Here is a 19,148-nt window from a genome sequence, read left to right as displayed (position 1 = left end):
CCAAATTTGCATTACAATCTACATCCATTTCCTGGAAATGACTGTGCTTTACTAAAAACCCAGAGAGCTGAGAACAGCCTAGTGACCTTAAAAAAAAAAAAAGAAAGAAAGAAAAAATACAAGTAAATCCTAAAACACCAATCGCAACTTGATGAAAGAAGAGAAGAAAAACACTAAGAAATAATTCATAAGCTTATAGTACCACTATGGAAATAGGATTGTTTACTTAATCCCAAACTTTCATTTGACTGCTCTGTTAGTCCAACACAATGTTTCCAGAGTGCTGAATGCTACGGTACATCTAATGTGCTTCAATTACAACATTAATGGCTAATGTTTCCCGAACAAATTTATTATGTACCAAAGATTGTCAAACAGCTTTCCACACACTAACACATTTATTCCTCAGTAATAATGCTAAGAAGTGGGTGCAATTATGATTCTCCCATTGTATGGATGAGGCAGCTGAGGCATGGACACGTAGCAGACAAGAACAGATATTCAGGCATGACAGGATTCAGAAAGTTTAGCACTCCCATACCTTTTCTTATGTCTAAGTTCCAAAAGGGATACCCATTCAGAAGCCTCCAATATGAGGGAATAGAGCAAAACAGAGAAAGATAAGCTATTCAAGAACATGCTGAGCCACAGTAGAGAAAGGGAGCGGATGGTGTCTGGTGGAGTGGGACAAGACGATTGTGACTCTAAGAAGTTAGGGAACGTTAATTGCATTAGATGATGAAAAAACATTATTTTTTGTTCATATAAAAAGAGAAAGGTAAGTAGTAACTCCAGGAAAACAAAAAAGCTATAATTGACACCAAAGAAAACAGGGCAACTCTATTAAGAGGGTAAATTTATGCTACGTGTTTCTTTTTTCTTTTTCTTTTTTTTTTTTTTTTAAGATTTTGTTTATTTATTCATTCATGAGAGACAGAGAGAGAGAGGCAAAGAGAGAGGCAGAGACACAGGCAGAGGGAGAAGCAGGCTCCATGCAAGGAGTTCAATGTGGGACTCGATCCCGGTCTCCAGGATCAGAGTGCTAAACTGCTGAGCCACCGGGCTGCCCTTTTTCTTTCTTTTTTTTTTTTTAACCATAGTTTAAAAACATGAAGAAATGAGAGTAAGAAGAATATGCTGGGCTGAAGGGGGCATGTCTGTTAGTGGGGAAATAACCCAGTACCAACCAGGGGGGCAGACCATGAATGAGAAAGCTCACCTTTAAGAGAACTTGCCATCTTAGAAAAAAATCCCTCTGGCAGCAGTAAGTAAAACAGAGATAGTTTCCCAAGTCTTTCTCCATCTCTGGAAGATAAGTTTCTTGAGGGGATGGGTCTTGTCTCTGGTATTAGAGAAGCCAGAGTTGCCAGATTCAACAAATAAAAATCTAGTACACCCAGTTAACTCTTTCAGATAAACAATGAATGAGGGCACCTGGGTGGCTCAGTCAGTTGAGCATCTGCCTTCAGGTCAGATCATGATCCCAGGGTCCTGGAATAGAGCCCCACATCAGGCTCCCTGTTCAACGGGGAGTCTGCTTCTCCTTCTCTCTCTGCCCTCCCCCCACTCATGCTCTCTTTCTCTCTCTCTCTCAAATAAATAAATAAAACTTTTTTAAAAAGAAAACAATGAATGATTTTTTTTTTTCTGGATAAGTATGTCCCAAATATTTCATGGGACTTACTTATACTAAAAAAAATTATTCATTGCTTATGTGAAACTCAAATTTAACTGCATATTCTATATTTTATCTGACAACTTTATAGATATCCAGTAAATATGGTGGAAGAGAAGGAAATAAAAGTAACTGAGGAAAACAAACAAACCCAGCATTCAAGAGATGAGATAAAACCACTAGACATTCCTTATTAAGTTCACAAAGTTATCTTTATTAAACAACCCTGTCTCCTGCTGGAAGCATGTGCTGTTAAACAGAGTCAAGGGGAGCCATCCACAAGTCATGTCATCAGGTATTCAAGGCCAAGGTTCTGCTCAAGGTTCCCCCCCATCTACCATTACCACCATCACCAACCCAACCAACCATCACTTGTCCCCAACCAAAGCACAGAGAAAGTGAAGTGAGATTGCCACCATACTGTTTAAGTTACTGTGTAGGCATAACACCAGCAAAAAATATAGTGTCCTCACTTGTTTGCTGAGTGAAGCTGAGCAAATAATCAAATACTCAGACTTTTCTGGAAAAGATCCCATTCACAGTAGCAACCCAAACCGTAAAATCCTTGGTCTACATTTAACAACAACAACAAAACATGTCTAAGGCCTATTTGAAGAGAGAAATAAAATTTTATTGAAAAGCATTAAAAATAAAGAGCTGGAATAAGTGAAGAAACTTAGAGGGGAATTATATTCTTATATAGAGTCAGAGTCTAAATTTACTGTACAAAAAACCAGAGGAGAATATTTTTGTAGTCTTAGAATATAGAAAGCATTTCAAAGGAAGACATGAAATCCAGGAGCCAAAGAGAGAAGACTGATGGATTGACTATGAAGCAATTTTAAATTCCTCTACAATAAAAGACATACTCACGGGGTGCCTGGATGGCTCAGTCAGTTAAGCATCTGACTCTTGATTTCAGCTCAGGTCATGATCTCAGGGTTGAGAGATCAAGCCCTGTGATGGGCTTTGAGCTAGGCATGGAAACTGCTTAAGATTCCCTCTCTCCCTCTCTCTCTACTCCTCCCCAACCCTCACTCCCATGGTCACTTGTGTACACTCTCTCTCTCTCTCTCTCTCTCAAAAATAAATAAAAACAGAAGACACACATAAGCAGTAAAAATAGTCTGGGAGAAAATATTTATAACCTGATACTGAAGATTAACGGTCCTAATATGTAAAGAGTTCCTTATATCAATTGAAAGGATAAACAACCTGATTAAAAAAAAAAAAAAAAACAGTGAGTGAAAGATATGAGGAGGCAAGTTACTAAAGAGGATATACACACGGATAATCGACATAAGATGCTCAACCTTATTAGGTATCAGGGAAATGCAAATTAAATCATCTCTGACATTTTTAGCCAATAGACTAGCAAAAATTAAAAAGAAATATGAAATGGCACTGGCAAAATGTGGAGAATCAGGTACTTTTCCACTGTTGGTAGGACCATAAAATGGTATGGCTTTGGAAAGGCAGGATGGTCTATCAAAAATTAAGACATGGGTATTTTGGACCAGTAATTCCTCTTTAGGGATCCATCCTGGGAAAAAACACACACGTATGCATGGAGACATAAACAAGCAAACAAACAAGTTTACAGAGACAGAGATTTATCTTATTTGTAACAGCAAAAATGGCAACCTCCTAAATGCCCATCATTATGGGAATCATTACATTTTTATTCATCTATTTAATGAGCTGATGTTCAAAAGAGTGCAGTAGACATAAATGTACCTGCAGAGAGACCCCCATTATAAATTAAGTTTTAAAAAAAAAAAAAAAAACCAAGTTTGTAATAATGTGTCTTGTGTGGACATGTCTACTTTTAAAAAAACAGCTATATATGTTTTCATCTTACGTTTGCAAATGTACAGAGGAAGATCTGAAAAAAAATGTACATTTTTTACCGTGGTGAGCTCTGCAGAGAGAGGCAGAATTAAGATTGTTGAAAATTATTGCCGGGATCCCTGAGTGGCGCAGCGGTTTGGCGCCTGCCTTTGGCCCAGGGCGCGATCCTGGTGACCCGGGATCGAGTCCCACATCGGGCTCCCGGTGCATGGAGCCTGCTTCTCCTTCTGCCTATGTCTCTGCCTCTCTCTCTCTCTGGGACTATCATAAATGAATAAAAATTTTAAAAAAAAATAAAAATAAAAATTTAAAAAAGAACCATCTTATGAAAATTATTGCCTTAATCTTCTGTATTCGAAACAGAAATAATTCTCCTAACCTTCTGTGGTAACATTAACTCTTTCAAAAACCATGAATGAGTCTAGGTTAAAACCATTCCAGAGGCCTGAGAGAACTGAAACCATGCATCCTAGAACTAATTGCACCCCACACTCTCCGGAGGGCTCCACCAGAGGCTAACAGTGAGTATTTCCATGCAAAAGGCAATTCGAATTCACGGCTATCTGCAGACCAAATAATTTCACAGTAAATGCAGGCAGAATGGGATTCAATTACCCCCTCGCATAGACTCGACCCAACTTGATTTTTACAGAGGAAGTAATAACCTTTACAGGACTCAAAGAGAGCCACGGATATCTTTGGAACAAGTTAAAAAGCTGCACATGTGGGGTGCCTGGGTGGCTCAGTTGGTTAAGCATCTGCCTTCGGCTCAGATCATGATCCCAGGGTCCTGGGATCAAGTCCTGCATTAGGCTCCCCGCTCTGCGGGGAGCCTGCCTCTCCCTCTCCCTCTGCCTGCCACTCCTCCTGCTTGTGCTCTCTCTGCAAAATAAATAAAATCTTTAAAAAATAAATAAATAAAAAGCTATTTGCTTATGTTGCTAGAAAACTGAAAATATTTCTCATGTAACTTACAAGGGGGAATTACCGCATGCAAGAAGCTGACGTTAAAGAGGAGGAAATGGAGAAGAAAAATAACAGGGAAGGGGAAATGTCTCCTTCCAGAAAGTGTTTGTTGGAAGGGGTGGGTGGCATTTTGAAATTTTTATCTTTTTCCCCCTCCCCCAATCTAAGTTGTGCTCTCTGGCATTTTCCCCATAAGGACACGTATTCTACTTGGCACGACTCCAAAAAGTGTTGGCTATCATTCCTGCAACATTTTCTTTTCTCAAAATTCAACTCCCAGCAGCACCAAAAATTCATTTGTATTTCAGAATTTCCAAAATCCTAAGCATCAGGGATGGGAAAAAAAAAATCAAATAAAAGATGGTCTTAAATATAAACTGCCCCATATCCAAAGACATTTGTTTTGAAAGGGTACCTTTTTTTTTTTTTTTTTTAAGATTTTATTTATTTATTCATGAGAGACACACACACAGAATGAGAGAGAGAGGCAAAGACACAGGCAGAGCCTGATGTGGGGACTCGATCCCGGGTCTCCAGGACCATGCCCTGGGCCAAAGGCAGTCACTAAACCACTGAGCCACCAAGGGATCCCCCGAAAGGGTACCATTTAAAAGCTGGTTCTACATCTTCAGTTTAAAAAACAAACTTCTCTATGTTAATGTCACCGTGACAACGTAAGGGAACTAGCTACAGATCTCTCCCTGGGAGCCACTATTCAGGTTAAGTCAGTAGCTGTATCACTTGGGGACTGGCCAGTTCTACTGAGACAGCGAAGAACCCCAAGATCTCCATAGCTCAAAACTGCCAAAGTTTACTTCTCGCTCAGGCAAGGCAACAGGGGTGCTCTGATGCTCCTAGACCTCTGATCACCATCTGGGACTTTGTGGTCACCACACAAAAAGGGAAGAGAGAACTCTGGAGAGCCCATGACCAGCAAGCAAATGCTGAGTGTAGTAGTATGTTGTTCTCCCTACAACCTGGCCAGAACTTGCCACACACATGGTCTCATCCAGCCACAGAGGACCAGGAGCGCCATTCTCTCGTGTGCCCAGAATAAGGGAGAAATACAAGTATTTGAAAAGCAGGCAGCAAACAATAACCAACAGGTTTTTGAAACCACTAGAAATGAGACTATAACATAGGCTGGGTTTTTTAAATGTGATTTTTATTGTCGGAATGGCAGGACTACTCTGGAATTCCCTCTGGCGGGACATACTCAGATGACAGTGTTAAGAAACACTTTTAACTCCGTCAGAGAGTTAAAGTTTAAGTTTGCAGCCCAAATTCAGAAGCCATTCTATCTTCCATGAGCATTTCCTGAGGCCTAGGAAGTAAAAAATAAACTTCCGATATTTTAATTTTTGATTGACTAATATGACTAATCATTAGGGTCCACTGCACTAGTGAGGGCATCAGCTTTTACCTTTTTCTATGTTACCTCATTATTTTGGCATAACAAGATGCCAAGCAAGAGAAATGTCTAGCTCTTCAGGTGATCTGAAATAATCTGAGCCAAAATCTGGACTCAGCCACCAATTTTTTTTTAAAAATCAGAAGTGTGACTTGCCAGTTCAATTAAATGTCTAAATGAGAAGTAGGCAGCTGTCATCTAAGACAGCATTTTGGTTTTCTTTTCTTTTTTTAAAAAAAGATTTTATGTATGTATGTACGTATGTATGTATGTACGTATGTATATATGTATGTATGTATATATTTGAGAGAGAGAGAGCACAAGCCAGGGGAGAGGGAAAGAATCTCAAGCAGACTCCATGCTGACCGTGGACCCCATATGGGGCTAGATCTCCTGATCTTGAGGCCATGACCCGAGCCAAAACCAAGAGTCAGACTCCCAGCTGACTGAGTCACCCAGACGCCCCAGCATTCTGGCTTTCTCAAAGCAGAGTTCATATTGTCTCATATGTAGTTACAATCTGCTAACCTGCATTCAATTCTTCATCAAGCATGTGATGTACTATTGCCAAATTCACTGGTCAAGCCAATGAGAATGTGCTCCTCATTCTAGAGCTGAGTAGATTTTTCCCTCATGCTGCAAGAATTCTGTTGATATATGTCATAGATTGTTTTGCCTTTTTTCATTTGTCTTGACCAGCTCAATGACATGACCAGCTAGCTAGTTGTCCAAGTAGATCACTGGGAGTGGAATTCAAGATCAGATTTGATTCTGACATTGGCTCATGCTTCATGTAGGCACCCTAAGAAGCAGACACTGAGAAAAGAACTCAAATGCAAGCCATTTATTTGGGAGGTGAAGGAAATGGGGAAGTGATACAGGGAAGGAGAAACAGGCATGTTTCAGGCTGATTACCAGTCCGGCCAACTGAGCTTAATCCCACTTGTGAAACCTGCAGAACCCATGTAGGCACACCCTTTAGACTCACGTTGCCTGGCAGGTGAGGGGGCTAGGGTATTTATACACCAGTTTTTTTCAGTCATTGGTTGGACTGCTTCCAGGAAGCATAGTTCATGTGCAGCAAGGTGACCTATAGGTCAGAAAAATCCTCTAGCAAAGAAATGCAGTTACTGGAAGTCAAAAGTTAGGCCAGTGTGCATAGCAGTGGTGAGGATGAAGGAATATAGCCAGGGCACTAACATTTGCTATAGTTATTAACTCATCTGATAATGGCCACCAACTCTGAGTCTAACCGTTCAGATGAAAGCCTTGCTATTGGTCACTAGAAGAATCAGCATTGTAGTGGTTTAAATAGCAGAGGCTAAAGATAGTTATTTTTAATATACTTAGGACTAGTAAAACTAATAGCAAACCAAAAAGAAAAGACTGGAATTCACAAAACTATAGTTGTATATCAAAAGCAACATGTCCCAGGGCACCTGGGTAGTTTGATCAGTTGAGAATCCAACTCTTGGTTTCAGCTTGGGTCATGATCTTGGAGTCATGGGATCAAGCCCCACATTGGGCTCTGCACCCAGTGTGGTATCTAGTTCAGGTTCTCTCTCCTTCTGCCCCTCCCTCTTGATCTCTTTCTTTCTCTCAAATAAATAAATAAAATCTTACCCCCACACACAAAAAGTCAACATTTCCCAAGATGAAAAAAGGGTTCCCAGACCAAAAAAGCTTGGGAACACTCCCTCCCCACTCCATCATGTCACCTCACTTTACTGTCTTCCCAGCTTTTATCACTACCAGAAACTACTTATCCTTTATTTAATTTACAGATTTACTTGTGCTTCATATCATTGGTGGCTTCCTAAGTTACAGTACACAGACTTGAATGCTGGAAAGGGGAGTTAAAACCAGAGCTCTTATAAGATGGCAAATATATTTCTGAGATTCATGATGGAGTATATGGCTGCTATACCATTCAACTTTTCAGTGATGGGTTAAGTTTATTTAAAATTCAGTCAGTAGTCCAGTCTCTTGGACTCCCAGAAAGTGGGGTACTCTAACACTTGCCCAGACTGGTAATGGGTTCTTGAGACCTGGAGTACTCTTCATTGCAAATGCATGGTTCCTATCTAAGGAGGGGGACTTTGCTCCTGGAAAATCCTATGTCCAATACTTGGTTCTTACACAATATCCACATTAAAGAACTGTTATTGAATTCACTGTAGGAGTCTCCACTGAACAAAAGAATTCCAAATAGGATCAAATCTTTTAAAAATAAATTCAAAAACTGTTTGGCAGCATCTACTAAAGCTGAACACATAAATAGCCTATGACCCAACAATTCAACTCTTGAGACTATAACCAACAAAAATGTGTGCATGTCTTCACCAAAAAACACATAACAGAATCCATAATAGCACTATCCATAACAGCCCCAAACAGGAAGCTAGTCAAATGGCCCTAAAAGAAGAAGAATAAGTAAATGATAGCATATTTCTATTCATGGAACATTATACAGGAAAAAAAATCACATACACAACAATATAGACACAAATACAGTGTTGAATCAAAGAAAGTTGACACAGAAGATTATATGATTCCATTTAATTAAGTTGCAAGAACATAAAAACTATCTATGATGTTAGAAGTCAGGAAAGTGGTTATCCCCGAGGTGATGTATAGACAAGAATATGGCTTGAGGTGAGTTTCTGGGGTGTTGGTAACGTTCTGTTTCTTGATCTGTGTGTTGGTTATTACTTTAATTTCCATATTAAATTACTACAAACTCGATTGCTTAACATAATAGAAATTTGTTCTCGCCCGATTCTGGAAGCCCAAAGTCAGAAATCAAGGTGTCAGCAGGGCCAGGCTCCCCCTGGCTCAAGGGGACAATCTACTTCTTGCCTCTTCCAGGTACTGGTGGCTCCAGCTGTTCCTTATGGCTGATTCTTCCCCTTCTCTGCCTCTGTCTGCATGTGGCCTTTCCCTCCATGTCTGTGGCTTCTCTTCTGTCTCTCTCTCTCCCTCACCTTTTTTTTTTAAGATTTTATTTATTTCTTCATGAGAGACACACAGAGAGAGGCAGAGACATAGGCAGAGGGAGAAGCAGGCTCCCTGCGGGGAGCCTAAAGTAGGACTCGATCCCAGGATCCTGGGATCATGACCTGAGCCAAAGGCAGACACTCAACCACTGAGCACCCAGGCGCCCCTCTTCTGTCTCTTATAAGGACACTAGCCATTGGATTGAGGGCCCACCTTCGGAATCCAGGATGATCTCATCAAGATTTTTTTTAAGACTTTATTTGAGAGAGAGAGACCACGAGCAGGGGAAGGAGCAGAAGCAGAAGCAGACTTCCCACTGAGCAGGGAGCCTGATGCAGGGCTCGATCCCAGGACCCCAAGATTACGACCTGAACCAAAGGCAGACACTTAACCAACTGAGCCACCCAGGCACCCTCAACATCTCTTACTTATTTATATCTCCAAGACCTCCTTCCAAATAAGATCATATTCACAGGTTCCTGGGGATAGCTCTTTTCCGGGGGCCACTATTCAACTCACTCACTATGGTGAAATTTTAGCCAATGATGCATGCATGCACTTTTCTAGTTGTATGTTATATATCCATACGGGATTTTTTAAAAGCCAGCTTTCTTTTATTTTTAGAAATTATTTAGAAATTATTTTAGAAACACATTTGGTGTTCACCATGAGGCATCTTGCACACTTCTAACAAAAAAGATGCTTCCTGGCATTTCATCGGCCACAGTGCCCACAGATTTTTGTGTTTTCACAACATCCCATCCCACTTCTGATCTCAGTAGAATGTACAGAAACCTCACATGTATGTTTTTATTAAGTGATTCCCCCCACCCTCTGCTGCCCAAAGTGATGACATCCTTTAACAAATTATAAGCCAGGGACCATCTGAGAGTCTGGGCTCTACACCGTGTCAGCTCGGAGAACCAGGCTGTAATTTTAGACAGATGTTAGTGGATTTAGGGACTCCTGGTGTGTGGACTTGTGCCTCTAACCCCAGATGGCAGGGAAAGAAGCCAGTGCTCCTCACCCAGATGACCCAGAAAACGTTTTTTAATGAATCGTCCAGCGTGACTCACGCTGGCTCCCACATCTGGCAGGTCTGGGTTACATCACTCACGGTCCTCAGTGTCCTACGGGTTCCTGGGAACATGCTGCCCAAAGTCAAGTGCACCAGCTGTAGCAGCCGGCTGTATTCACACGCCTCTCTGCGTCATCCTGATGGCCACACGCTATGGGGCGGTTCCAGAGAGTCCAGCTCCCCCCCTCCCCAAGAGGCCTCCTCCTCTTACTTTCCCATGGGCCTCAGAAGTCACCATGGAAGTAAAATTCCATGCCTGGAGGTGTCCAGAACAGAACTGCGTTTGCTGCTTTTCTACACTAATAGCTCCTGGCACCATAACTCAACTGCATTAGCTGTGTTAATCTGGAGAGGGGGAAAAAAAACAAATAAACCTGAGCTATTCGTATCCCTTGAATAGGCTCAGAGGAGGAGAGAAATATATAAACTTTATAGAGAATAGATTTCAAAAGAATTCCCAAGAAGAAATATGATTTAGCAGCTTATGGCAACAGGCAGATGGTGGCGTGGAGGTGACAATTTTCATGGAGACAGGAGCCTCCGGCACTCTGTTCCATTGGAGCAGGAGAGTCCTGCTATGTCCTCTCCATCACTTAAAAAGTCCCCAACAGTCTCTCACAATCTCCCTGGCACCACATTCCTGCTTTCTTATTAACTACATATCCTGTGAGATCTTTATTTGGTACCCTTCTATTAACTGATCAGAACTGCCCTGAAGGCTGCTTCTAGGGCACCAGAACTCCCAGCAGGACCCTGTGGGGAGGTTCTTTATCCTCTTACTCATTATTTCTAGAATATGACATAGTTCACACTTATGGAACTACAAGCATCAATCGCACCTGTTCATTCAGAGCACGTTAGAGCTGGAAGGGAGTTGTTTTTTTTTTTTTTTTAAATAATCAATCTCATTCTTTAACAACAGGCTTGCCAATACATACTCTAATTCTGAAGACAATATTAAAACACACACACACATACACACACACAAGGGCACCTGGGTGGCTAAGTGGCTAAGCGGCTAAGTGTCTGCCTTCAGCTCAGGTCATGATCCCAGAGTTCTGGGATTGAGTTCTGCATCAGGCTCCCTGCTCTTCAGGAAACTTGCTTTTTCCTCTGCCTCTCCCTCTCTCTCTCATGAATAAATAAATTAAATCTTTAAAAAATAAAAAAATAAAGTAAAACACACACACACACACACACACACACACACACACAGGCTGTGATCCTGACAAGTGAAATAATTCATCATCCCTGGTTAGATAATGACACACACACAGGAGCATGATCCAGGTCTCCTCATTCTTGGTTTCAAAATTACATCATGCAGCCTCATTAATTTAAAAAAACAAAAAAGTCAATTACAAGTCTTTAAAGTCTAGGCCGAGGTTTACAAATATGTGAATGTTTTCTAAAGAAATAATCAAAAAGCAGACATCAAGAGAGTGGTGAAGAAAACATTCATTTATATTCAGTCATTTCCCTGGGCGTACAGTAGACTCGCCTGCAGGCTTTCCAAGATCCCATGCCCAGGCCAGGCCTCAAACCAATGGAATCAGGATCTCTGGAGGTAGGATGTAGTTGTCAGTGACAACCAGCTGAATCCAAAGCACAGCCAGTGTGCAGCGTCATTGATTTACTGGAGGTTAGACTAAAGCAAATGCACAGACACTAAAACTATGGTTTTTCGAAAGAAGAAAAGGAGGCAGGAAGAGTCATTTGTAGGACTTAAATTTACTTTGTTAATCCCTCGGTGCTTTAGAGGGGTAGTCAGATATAGGGTCAAACCGAGAAGGTCTATGCCGGTGATCTCAGCCTAGGACAATCCCAGCTTTCCCCACCAAGCCTCTGACCACCAAGGCACATGAGCTACAGGTGAGGGGAGAAGGAAATAGAGGAGTCAGGTCCTGTCCTCTTAGGGGAGTCACACATGGTCATTATTCTTTCTTTCTTTCTTTCTTTCTTTCTTTCTTTCTTTCTTTCTTTCTTTCTTTCTTCTTTCTTTCTTTTTCTTTCTCTCTCTCTCTCTCTCTCTCTCTTTCTTTCTTTTTTAAGTAGTCCATTACATCTGATCCAACAATTCCATTTCTGGGAACATATCCAAAAGAGTGGAAAGCAGGGACTCAAAGCGATACCTGTACAAGCCCGTGTTCACAGCAACATCATTCACAATAGCTAAAAGATTTCCATCCACCCATCAACAGATGCCTGGATAAACAAAATGCAGTAAATATGCATACGATGGACTAATATTTGGTCTGAAAAAGGAAGGGTACTCTGACGTGTGCTACAACGTGGATGAACCTTGAAGACGTCATGCTAAGTGAACTAAGCCAGTCACAAAGGACCCATACTGTAGGACCCTACTTACATAAGGTACTTAGAATAGTCAAATTCATGGAAACAGAAAGGATGGTGGTTGCTGGGGTCTGGGAAGAGGGGGAATGGAGAGCTAGTGTTTAATGGGTACAGAATTGTAGTCTGGCAGGGCGCTTGGGTGGCTCAGTTGGTTGAGCTTCCGACTCTTGATTTCAGCTCAAGTCATGATCTCAGGGTCATGAGATCGAGCCAAGTCAGACTCCATGTGGAGCCTGCTTAGGATTCTCTCTCTCCCTCTCCCTCTGTCTGTCCTTCTCTCTCTCTCTCTCTCTCAAAAAAAAAAAAAAAAAAAAAAAAAAAAGAATTATAGTTTGACAAGATGAAAAGACTTTTCTGGATGGATGGTAGCAATAGTAGTACAACATAAATGTACTTAATACCACTGAACTGTACGTTTAAAAATAAAGTAGCATATTTTGTTATGTGTATTTTAACACAATTTCAAAATTTTTAAAAAAGAGGAAGTCCATTGCACGTCCCACACTTACTTCTCTCTAGTGTTCATGGCAGTTACGAAGAACAAAATCCCAAAGGCAGACGTGTCATCTGTTAAACAGTGAAGCCTAAGGTCTGTGCCGAACATACCCCAGGCCCCTGGAATCTATCTGGCAGGTCTGGCTGACTCAAGGAAGAGTTATAAAGGCTCACAACTCCCCCGGGGCACATGGAGGCCCGGCTGGCAGGCCCTGCGTTTCATGTTATATAACAAACCAGGCTGCCAGCTTCCAAACACCAGGAGGTAAATTCCGATGTGCTCCACGTCTGGGATGAGCCAACTGATGATTAATTTCCAAATAACTTCATATGGAGCCTTTTCCTAATTCCCAAATACAATAATGCCCTTCTGTATTGGTTGACAAATCTTAGGCTTTCTCTTTGATGGGTTGACTCAAACGTATTTTGAAAGAAGGGCTTATCTTTCTTTTTTTTTCCTTCCTTTCTGCTCAGTATTCTAGGGGCAGAGAAAACTCTAACAAGGAGAAAATTCTTCCAGCAACTGCTCAGAGCTGCTCAGTAGTCCAAAGCTTTCAAGCGAGGGAGGTGTCGCCTTTACAGACACCACTGCAACAGATGCAGAAGGACAACATGGCAGGTCCTCTCTGGTCAGTGGTCCTAACCCATCCCCTCAGTCAGCCATCCGTGATGATCCTATACAGGGGATGACATGTGAAGATGTTTTCTAGGGGAAGTCACACAAGCCCTAGAGGCCGGTCACCAAGCACATGTTTCTGAGCTCTGGCCAGGCATCGAAATAAACCAGTGGCCCCAGAGCAACTCTCACACTTGGCCGACAAAGTCTGTCCTGATGATTCACCATCAAGCCCAAAGTTTGGCAGCTGGAAAAATGTAAACTTTCCCCTTTCTTAAGAGTTTGCAAATTAACAGTTCTGGCCGAAGCCAATCATTCAATAGAAGTTGGATTAAGTACTTAGACACCCTTCTACTAAGCTCAGAAAGACTTAGCAAAACACTCATTTGTTTCTTTGGCATAATGTTTTGCAAAATAAAATAAATTTCTCTAACTTTGAGCAATAACAGAAAAGGGGAGAGATTCTTGTCCATAGACGGAAAAGGAAATCTACCTTAAATGGTACAACTCGTGTGTGCTAAGGTCTAACCAGTGCTCATATATTTCTTCCCCCAAATAGATGTTTAGGAAAACATGCCACAATACTCTTTAATATAGAACATGCCACTTTGGGGACGCTGAAGGGTGAGAGTTTCCTGGCTCCTAATCACGACCCCCTGTTCCAAAAGCATAGACACTCTGCAGTCAACTAGAGTCCTCATTATGTATCATGATTCAAAACGTTACCTCCCCGCCTCTCTCCACGCTTGTGTTTGCCCCATCTGATTGTCCTTGGATGGAAAGGAGAAGAATCCCTTGCTCATAGTTGCTATTCATGCTTCATGATTTCCATCCACAAGGCTCTTTGGAGTCCATGGAACTCTGGAACCATGATGTGGTCCATGGAGTCTGTGGACAGCAGTACCCCAGCTACCCCAGCAGTACCACCTTAGATTAAAGTCATTTTCTCGGGGTGCTGGGATGGCTCAGTTGATTCAGCGTCTGCCTTCAGCTCGGATCATGGTCCTGGGGTCCTGGTCCTGGGATCAAGTCCCACATCAGGCTCCCTATTCTATGAGGAGCCTACTTCTCCCTCTCCCTCTGCCTGCCGCTCCCCCTGCTTGTGCTCTCTCTCTCTCTCTCTCTCTGTCAAATAAATAAATAAAATCTTAAAAAAAAAGTCATCTTCTCATTAGGCCTTTGGGCATAGATATAAGGTTAGCAAAACTATATACTGCCATGGAGGTGGGAAAAAGGTGTGTTTCCCCACTGTTATTTCCTTAAAGGCATATGTAAGTTAAAAGCCTATCCCTTCCTTTGCCCATAAGAGAGAATTCAGCTCATAAAACCCTCCACCATCAATACAATACACAGTGAGTGTTCATTATATACATAGCCCAACACTAAGATAATATACTATATTCCAAAACACTGTCAAGATCCTGAGAAATTTTCTAGCACATTGAAACAGCAGAGTGACCATAAATTATGTAAAGGGAGAAATTTCTTAGTACATTTCAGAAAAAAATAAAATAACCTCCAGCAACAGAATTTTGTGCGTAACAACTCTCGCATGTTAAGTCTTCAGCTTCATCAATTGTGACTTCTGATATTTTATTTAATACATCTAGGAAGGATCACCAAAAGAATAATTTTAATATTTCTTCTAAATTCAATTAGAGGGAGCGGGTCGTGCGTGCTGAGGAGGAGCCGCCGCCGCCCGCCCGCCCCGGAGCAGCCCCGGGCCCGCCCGCCCGCGTCCAGATTTTTAAAAAATACAATGTCTAATGGTTATGAAGACCACATGGCCGAAGACTGCAGGGATGATATCGGGAGAACGAATTTAATTGTCAACTACCTCCCTCAGAACATGACCCAGGATGAGTTACGGAGTCTGTTCAGCAGTATTGGTGAAGTTGAATCTGCAAAACTCATTCGGGATAAAGTAGCAGGGCACAGCCTGGGCTATGGTTTCCTGAACTACGTGACTGCCAAGGACGCAGAGAGAGCAATCAACACGCTGAATGGCCTGCGGCTCCAGTCAAAAACCATTAAGGTGTCGTATGCTCGCCCGAGCTCAGAAGTCATCAAAGATGCCAACCTGTACATCAGTGGGCTCCCGCGGACCATGACCCAGAAGGACGTGGAGGATACGTTCTCTCGGTTCTGGCGAATCATCAACTCCCGGGTCCTGGTGGATCAGACCACAGGTTTGTCCAGAGGGGTTGCGTTTATCCGGTTTGACAAACGGTCGGAGGCAGAAGAGGCAATTACCAGTTTCAATGGTCATAAACCCCCAGGTTCCTCTGAGCCCATTACAGTGAAGTTTGCAGCCAACCCCAACCACAACAAAAACGTGGCACTGCTCTCCCAGCTGTACCACTCGCCTGCCAGACGGTTCGGAGGCCCTGTTCATCACCAGGCACAGAGATTCAGGTTCTCCCCTATGGGTGTAGATCACATGAGTGGGCTTTCTGGTGTCAATGTCCCAGGCAACGCGTCTTCGGGCTGGTGCATCTTCATCTACAACCTCGGGCAGGACGCCGATGAGGGGATCCTCTGGCAGATGTTTGGCCCCTTTGGGGCAGTCACCAATGTCAAAGTGATTCGCGACTTCAACACCAACAAGTGCAAAGGCTTTGGCTTTGTGACCATGACAAACTATGAAGAAGCCGCCATGGCCATAGCAAGTCTGAACGGCTACCGCCTGGGGGACAAAATCTTACAGGTTTCCTTCAAAACCAACAAGTCCCACAAATAACTCGCTCATGCTTTTTTTTTTTGTACGGAATAGATAATTAAGAGTGAAGAAGTTGAAACTTTTTTGTTAGTGTACAACTCATTTTGCGCCAATTTTCACAAGTGTTTGTCTTAGTCTAAATGAGAAGTGAAAAGGTTTTTATACTCGGGGATGCAACCGACATGTTCAAATGTTTGAAATCCCACAATGTTAGACCAATTTAAGTTTCTTAAGTTATTTCCTTTAAGGGATCCCTGGGTGGCGCAGCGGTTTAGCGCCTGCCTTTGGCCCAGGGCGCGATCCTGGAGACCCGGGATCGAATCCCACGTCAGGCTCCCGGTGCATGGAGCCTGCTTCTCCCTCTGCCTGTGTCTCTGCGCCTCTCTCTCTCTCTGTGTGTGTGTAACTATCATAAATAAATAAAAATTAAAAAAAAAAGTTATTTCCTTTAAAATATATATTAAACAGAAATCTAAGTAGACTGCATTGACTAACCAGTCCCTCGGGACGGTGGTGAACCTGAAGCATGCTTTAACTTCTAAGACTGTCTAACACTCGTTTCATTCGGTGTCTCCACAAACTGGATAAAAAACATAAAAAACAAAAAAACAAAAAAAAAAGACATGACCTTTTAGTTTTAGTTTTCAAACTAAAGACGTTAGACAGATGCTGAGTGTGCGTTTTCTCAACCGCTTCAACATTTTAAGCGATTTCTGCTTTGGTTGACAGGAAATTGCTTTCCCAAGCAGGTGCCGTTGCCACCTCCTGCTCACTCAGCCCCGGGGCTCTGCAGCGGTCCTGGCAGTGGCAGCAGGCCATCCGACAGGGGGGCCGCCACCGGGGAGGGGGGCCTACGCCGGGCCATACCGGGCCCTCCAGAGAAGGACACGCACGGGTTTCATAAGCCCAGGCGCCAATGGGAACGGACCAAAGAGTTTCAGGGAAACTCCAGTATATTCCAGAGTCAGACCTAACTCCAGGGCGCGCCTGAAGACGTGCTGCTCCTCTGACATCCCGAATCTCTGTGCACACATTGCATGCACGGTGCCCCGCACACCGGGCGCTGGTGTTCCCAACCATTTCTCCACTTTCCAAGAGCAGTTCACACAGCTCGAATGCCTAAGATCGCTCTATATTTTAAGAACACAGAAACATTTGAGCATTGTATTTCTCGCATCCCTTCTCGTGAGCGCTAGACTTGTTTCTATTTTAGTCGGATTTTGTTTTGAAACTTTGCTTTCGTATGAACACTCTGCAGAAAAGTACTTACTTCTTGCCAGTTATCTATTAACAAAAAAAGACAAAAAAACAAAAAAAAAAACTTTGATTTGTAGTTTTAAAGATTAACCCTCCCAAGTTCTCTTCATAACTGCCTTGACATTTTGGGTTGTTCTGTTCTGTTAATTTTCTTTTGCTTTTTTGTGTTTTTTGTTTGTTTTTACTTTTGCATTTAAGACCATTAAATTTGATTTTGTTTTGCTCTAAATAAATAAATAAATAAATAAATTCAATTAGAAAGGTTACATTTTTATGACAGTGTTAACATTTGCAGGCCTATTCTTTAATACACAAGTTATTAAATCCCACAGTCCTTAATCCACACTGCAGACTAATCTAATGCATTTAAGCCGCCCTTGAGAAGCCATCCCTCAGCTCATGGCTTGCACAGCATGATAGCTTTCGCTTTTCTGACCTAAGAAGTCATTCTTTTTCCTCTTGACATCTTAAGAGTCATCTTTAATAATGTTTTTTTTTTCGTAGTTCTAATGTCTTTCAACTTCTGACGTTCCAGATGGACTTGGCAAGTCTGTTCTTCTCCCATAGAAATACCCATTGGCTGAGATATTGCCAACTCCCAAGCATACGATCCAGCAGACACCCTATTACAAAATCCACAAATCCAGATGAAAATCCAGACGCTCTCCAATGTCCTCCACACATTTCCCACTGTGCCCACAACAGATGCTCCCAGTAGCATGACCAGCAGGGCGCACGCGTACACACACACACAGTCTAGCCAAGGGCTTGGGAGAAAGAAGCCCGTGACTACACTACCAATTTTAAATAAGTCATCAGGTCTTTCTGAGTCTCTGTTTCCCTATTTGTAAGATGAGAAGACTAATTTTTGTTTTGTTTTGTTTTTAAAAGATTTTATTTATATCTTCATGAGAGACACGGAGAGAGGCAGAGACACAGGCAGAGGGAGAGGTTGGCTCCCTGGGGGGAGCCTGATGTAGGACTTGATCCCAGAACACCAGGATCATGCCCTGAGCCAAATGCAGACATTCAATCACTGAGCCATCCAGAAGGCCCGGGAAAGACTAGTTTGAATTGCCTTCACTGACACAGTGACCAAGAGTCAAAAGAAATCCTAATACTTAGGATGACATTCAAAGTTTTTATTAAAATCTTTAGTCTCAGGTGCCTAGGTGGCTCAGTCAGTAAAGCATCTGCCTTCAGCTCAGGTCATGATCCTAGGATTCTGGGATGGAGCCCTGGGTCAGGTTCCCTGCTCAGTGGGGAGTCTGCTTCTCCCCCTCTCTCTGCTCATGCTCTCTCTTGCTCCCTCTTCCTCTCAATAAATAAATTAAATTAAAATTTTAAAATTTTGGGCACCAGGGTGGCTCAGTGGTTGGGCATCTGCCTTTGGCTCAGGTCATGACCCCAGGGTCCTGGGATGAGTCCCACATCAGGCTCTCTGAGAGAGGCCTGCTTGTCCCTCTGCCTATGTCTCTGCCTCTCTCTGTGTATCTCTCACGAATAAATAAATAAAATCTTTTTTTTTTTAAGTAAAATTTAAAAATCTTTAGTCTCATTTCTTAGGGAATTATTCTAATATTTTCTTGGGTTCTGGGGTGTCCAGCTGGCTCAGTCAGTAGTGTATGACTCTTGATCTCAGGGTTGTGAGTTCGAGCACAACTCGAACAGAGTTGTGGCACAGAGATTATTTACATAAATAACCTTTAAAAAAAATTTTTTTTCCAC

The 19,148-nt window shown here is 42.3% G+C and overlaps 2 protein-coding genes across 4 annotated transcripts in view; one reads left to right on the top strand and one right to left on the bottom strand.

The window, feature by feature from the left end:
* The window catches only part of PITPNC1 (phosphatidylinositol transfer protein cytoplasmic 1), a 257,577-nt gene that overhangs the window by 160,266 nt on the left and 78,163 nt on the right, over window positions 1-19,148 (bottom strand). The window lies entirely within an intron of this gene.
* On the top strand, window positions 15,139-16,247 carry LOC480466 (ELAV-like protein 1). Its single transcript, XM_038546823.1, has one exon. It carries the CDS (start codon window positions 15,204-15,206, stop codon window positions 16,182-16,184), a length of 981 nt encoding a protein of 326 aa, XP_038402751.1. The 5' UTR covers window positions 15,139-15,203; the 3' UTR covers window positions 16,185-16,247.

This window comes from Canis lupus, chromosome 9, assembly GCF_011100685.1.
Source record: "Canis lupus familiaris isolate Mischka breed German Shepherd chromosome 9, alternate assembly UU_Cfam_GSD_1.0, whole genome shotgun sequence".
Lineage (NCBI taxonomy): Eukaryota > Metazoa > Chordata > Mammalia > Carnivora > Canidae > Canis > Canis lupus.
The sequence above is the reverse complement of the archived record's forward strand: the minus strand, read 5'-3'. Positions and strand labels throughout refer to the sequence as shown.

Excerpts from the sequence above, each read along its gene's own strand:
- LOC480466 (XM_038546823.1), top strand. The coding sequence starts at position 15,204 with ATGTCTAATGGTTATGAAGACCACATGGCCGAAGACTGCAGGGATGAT.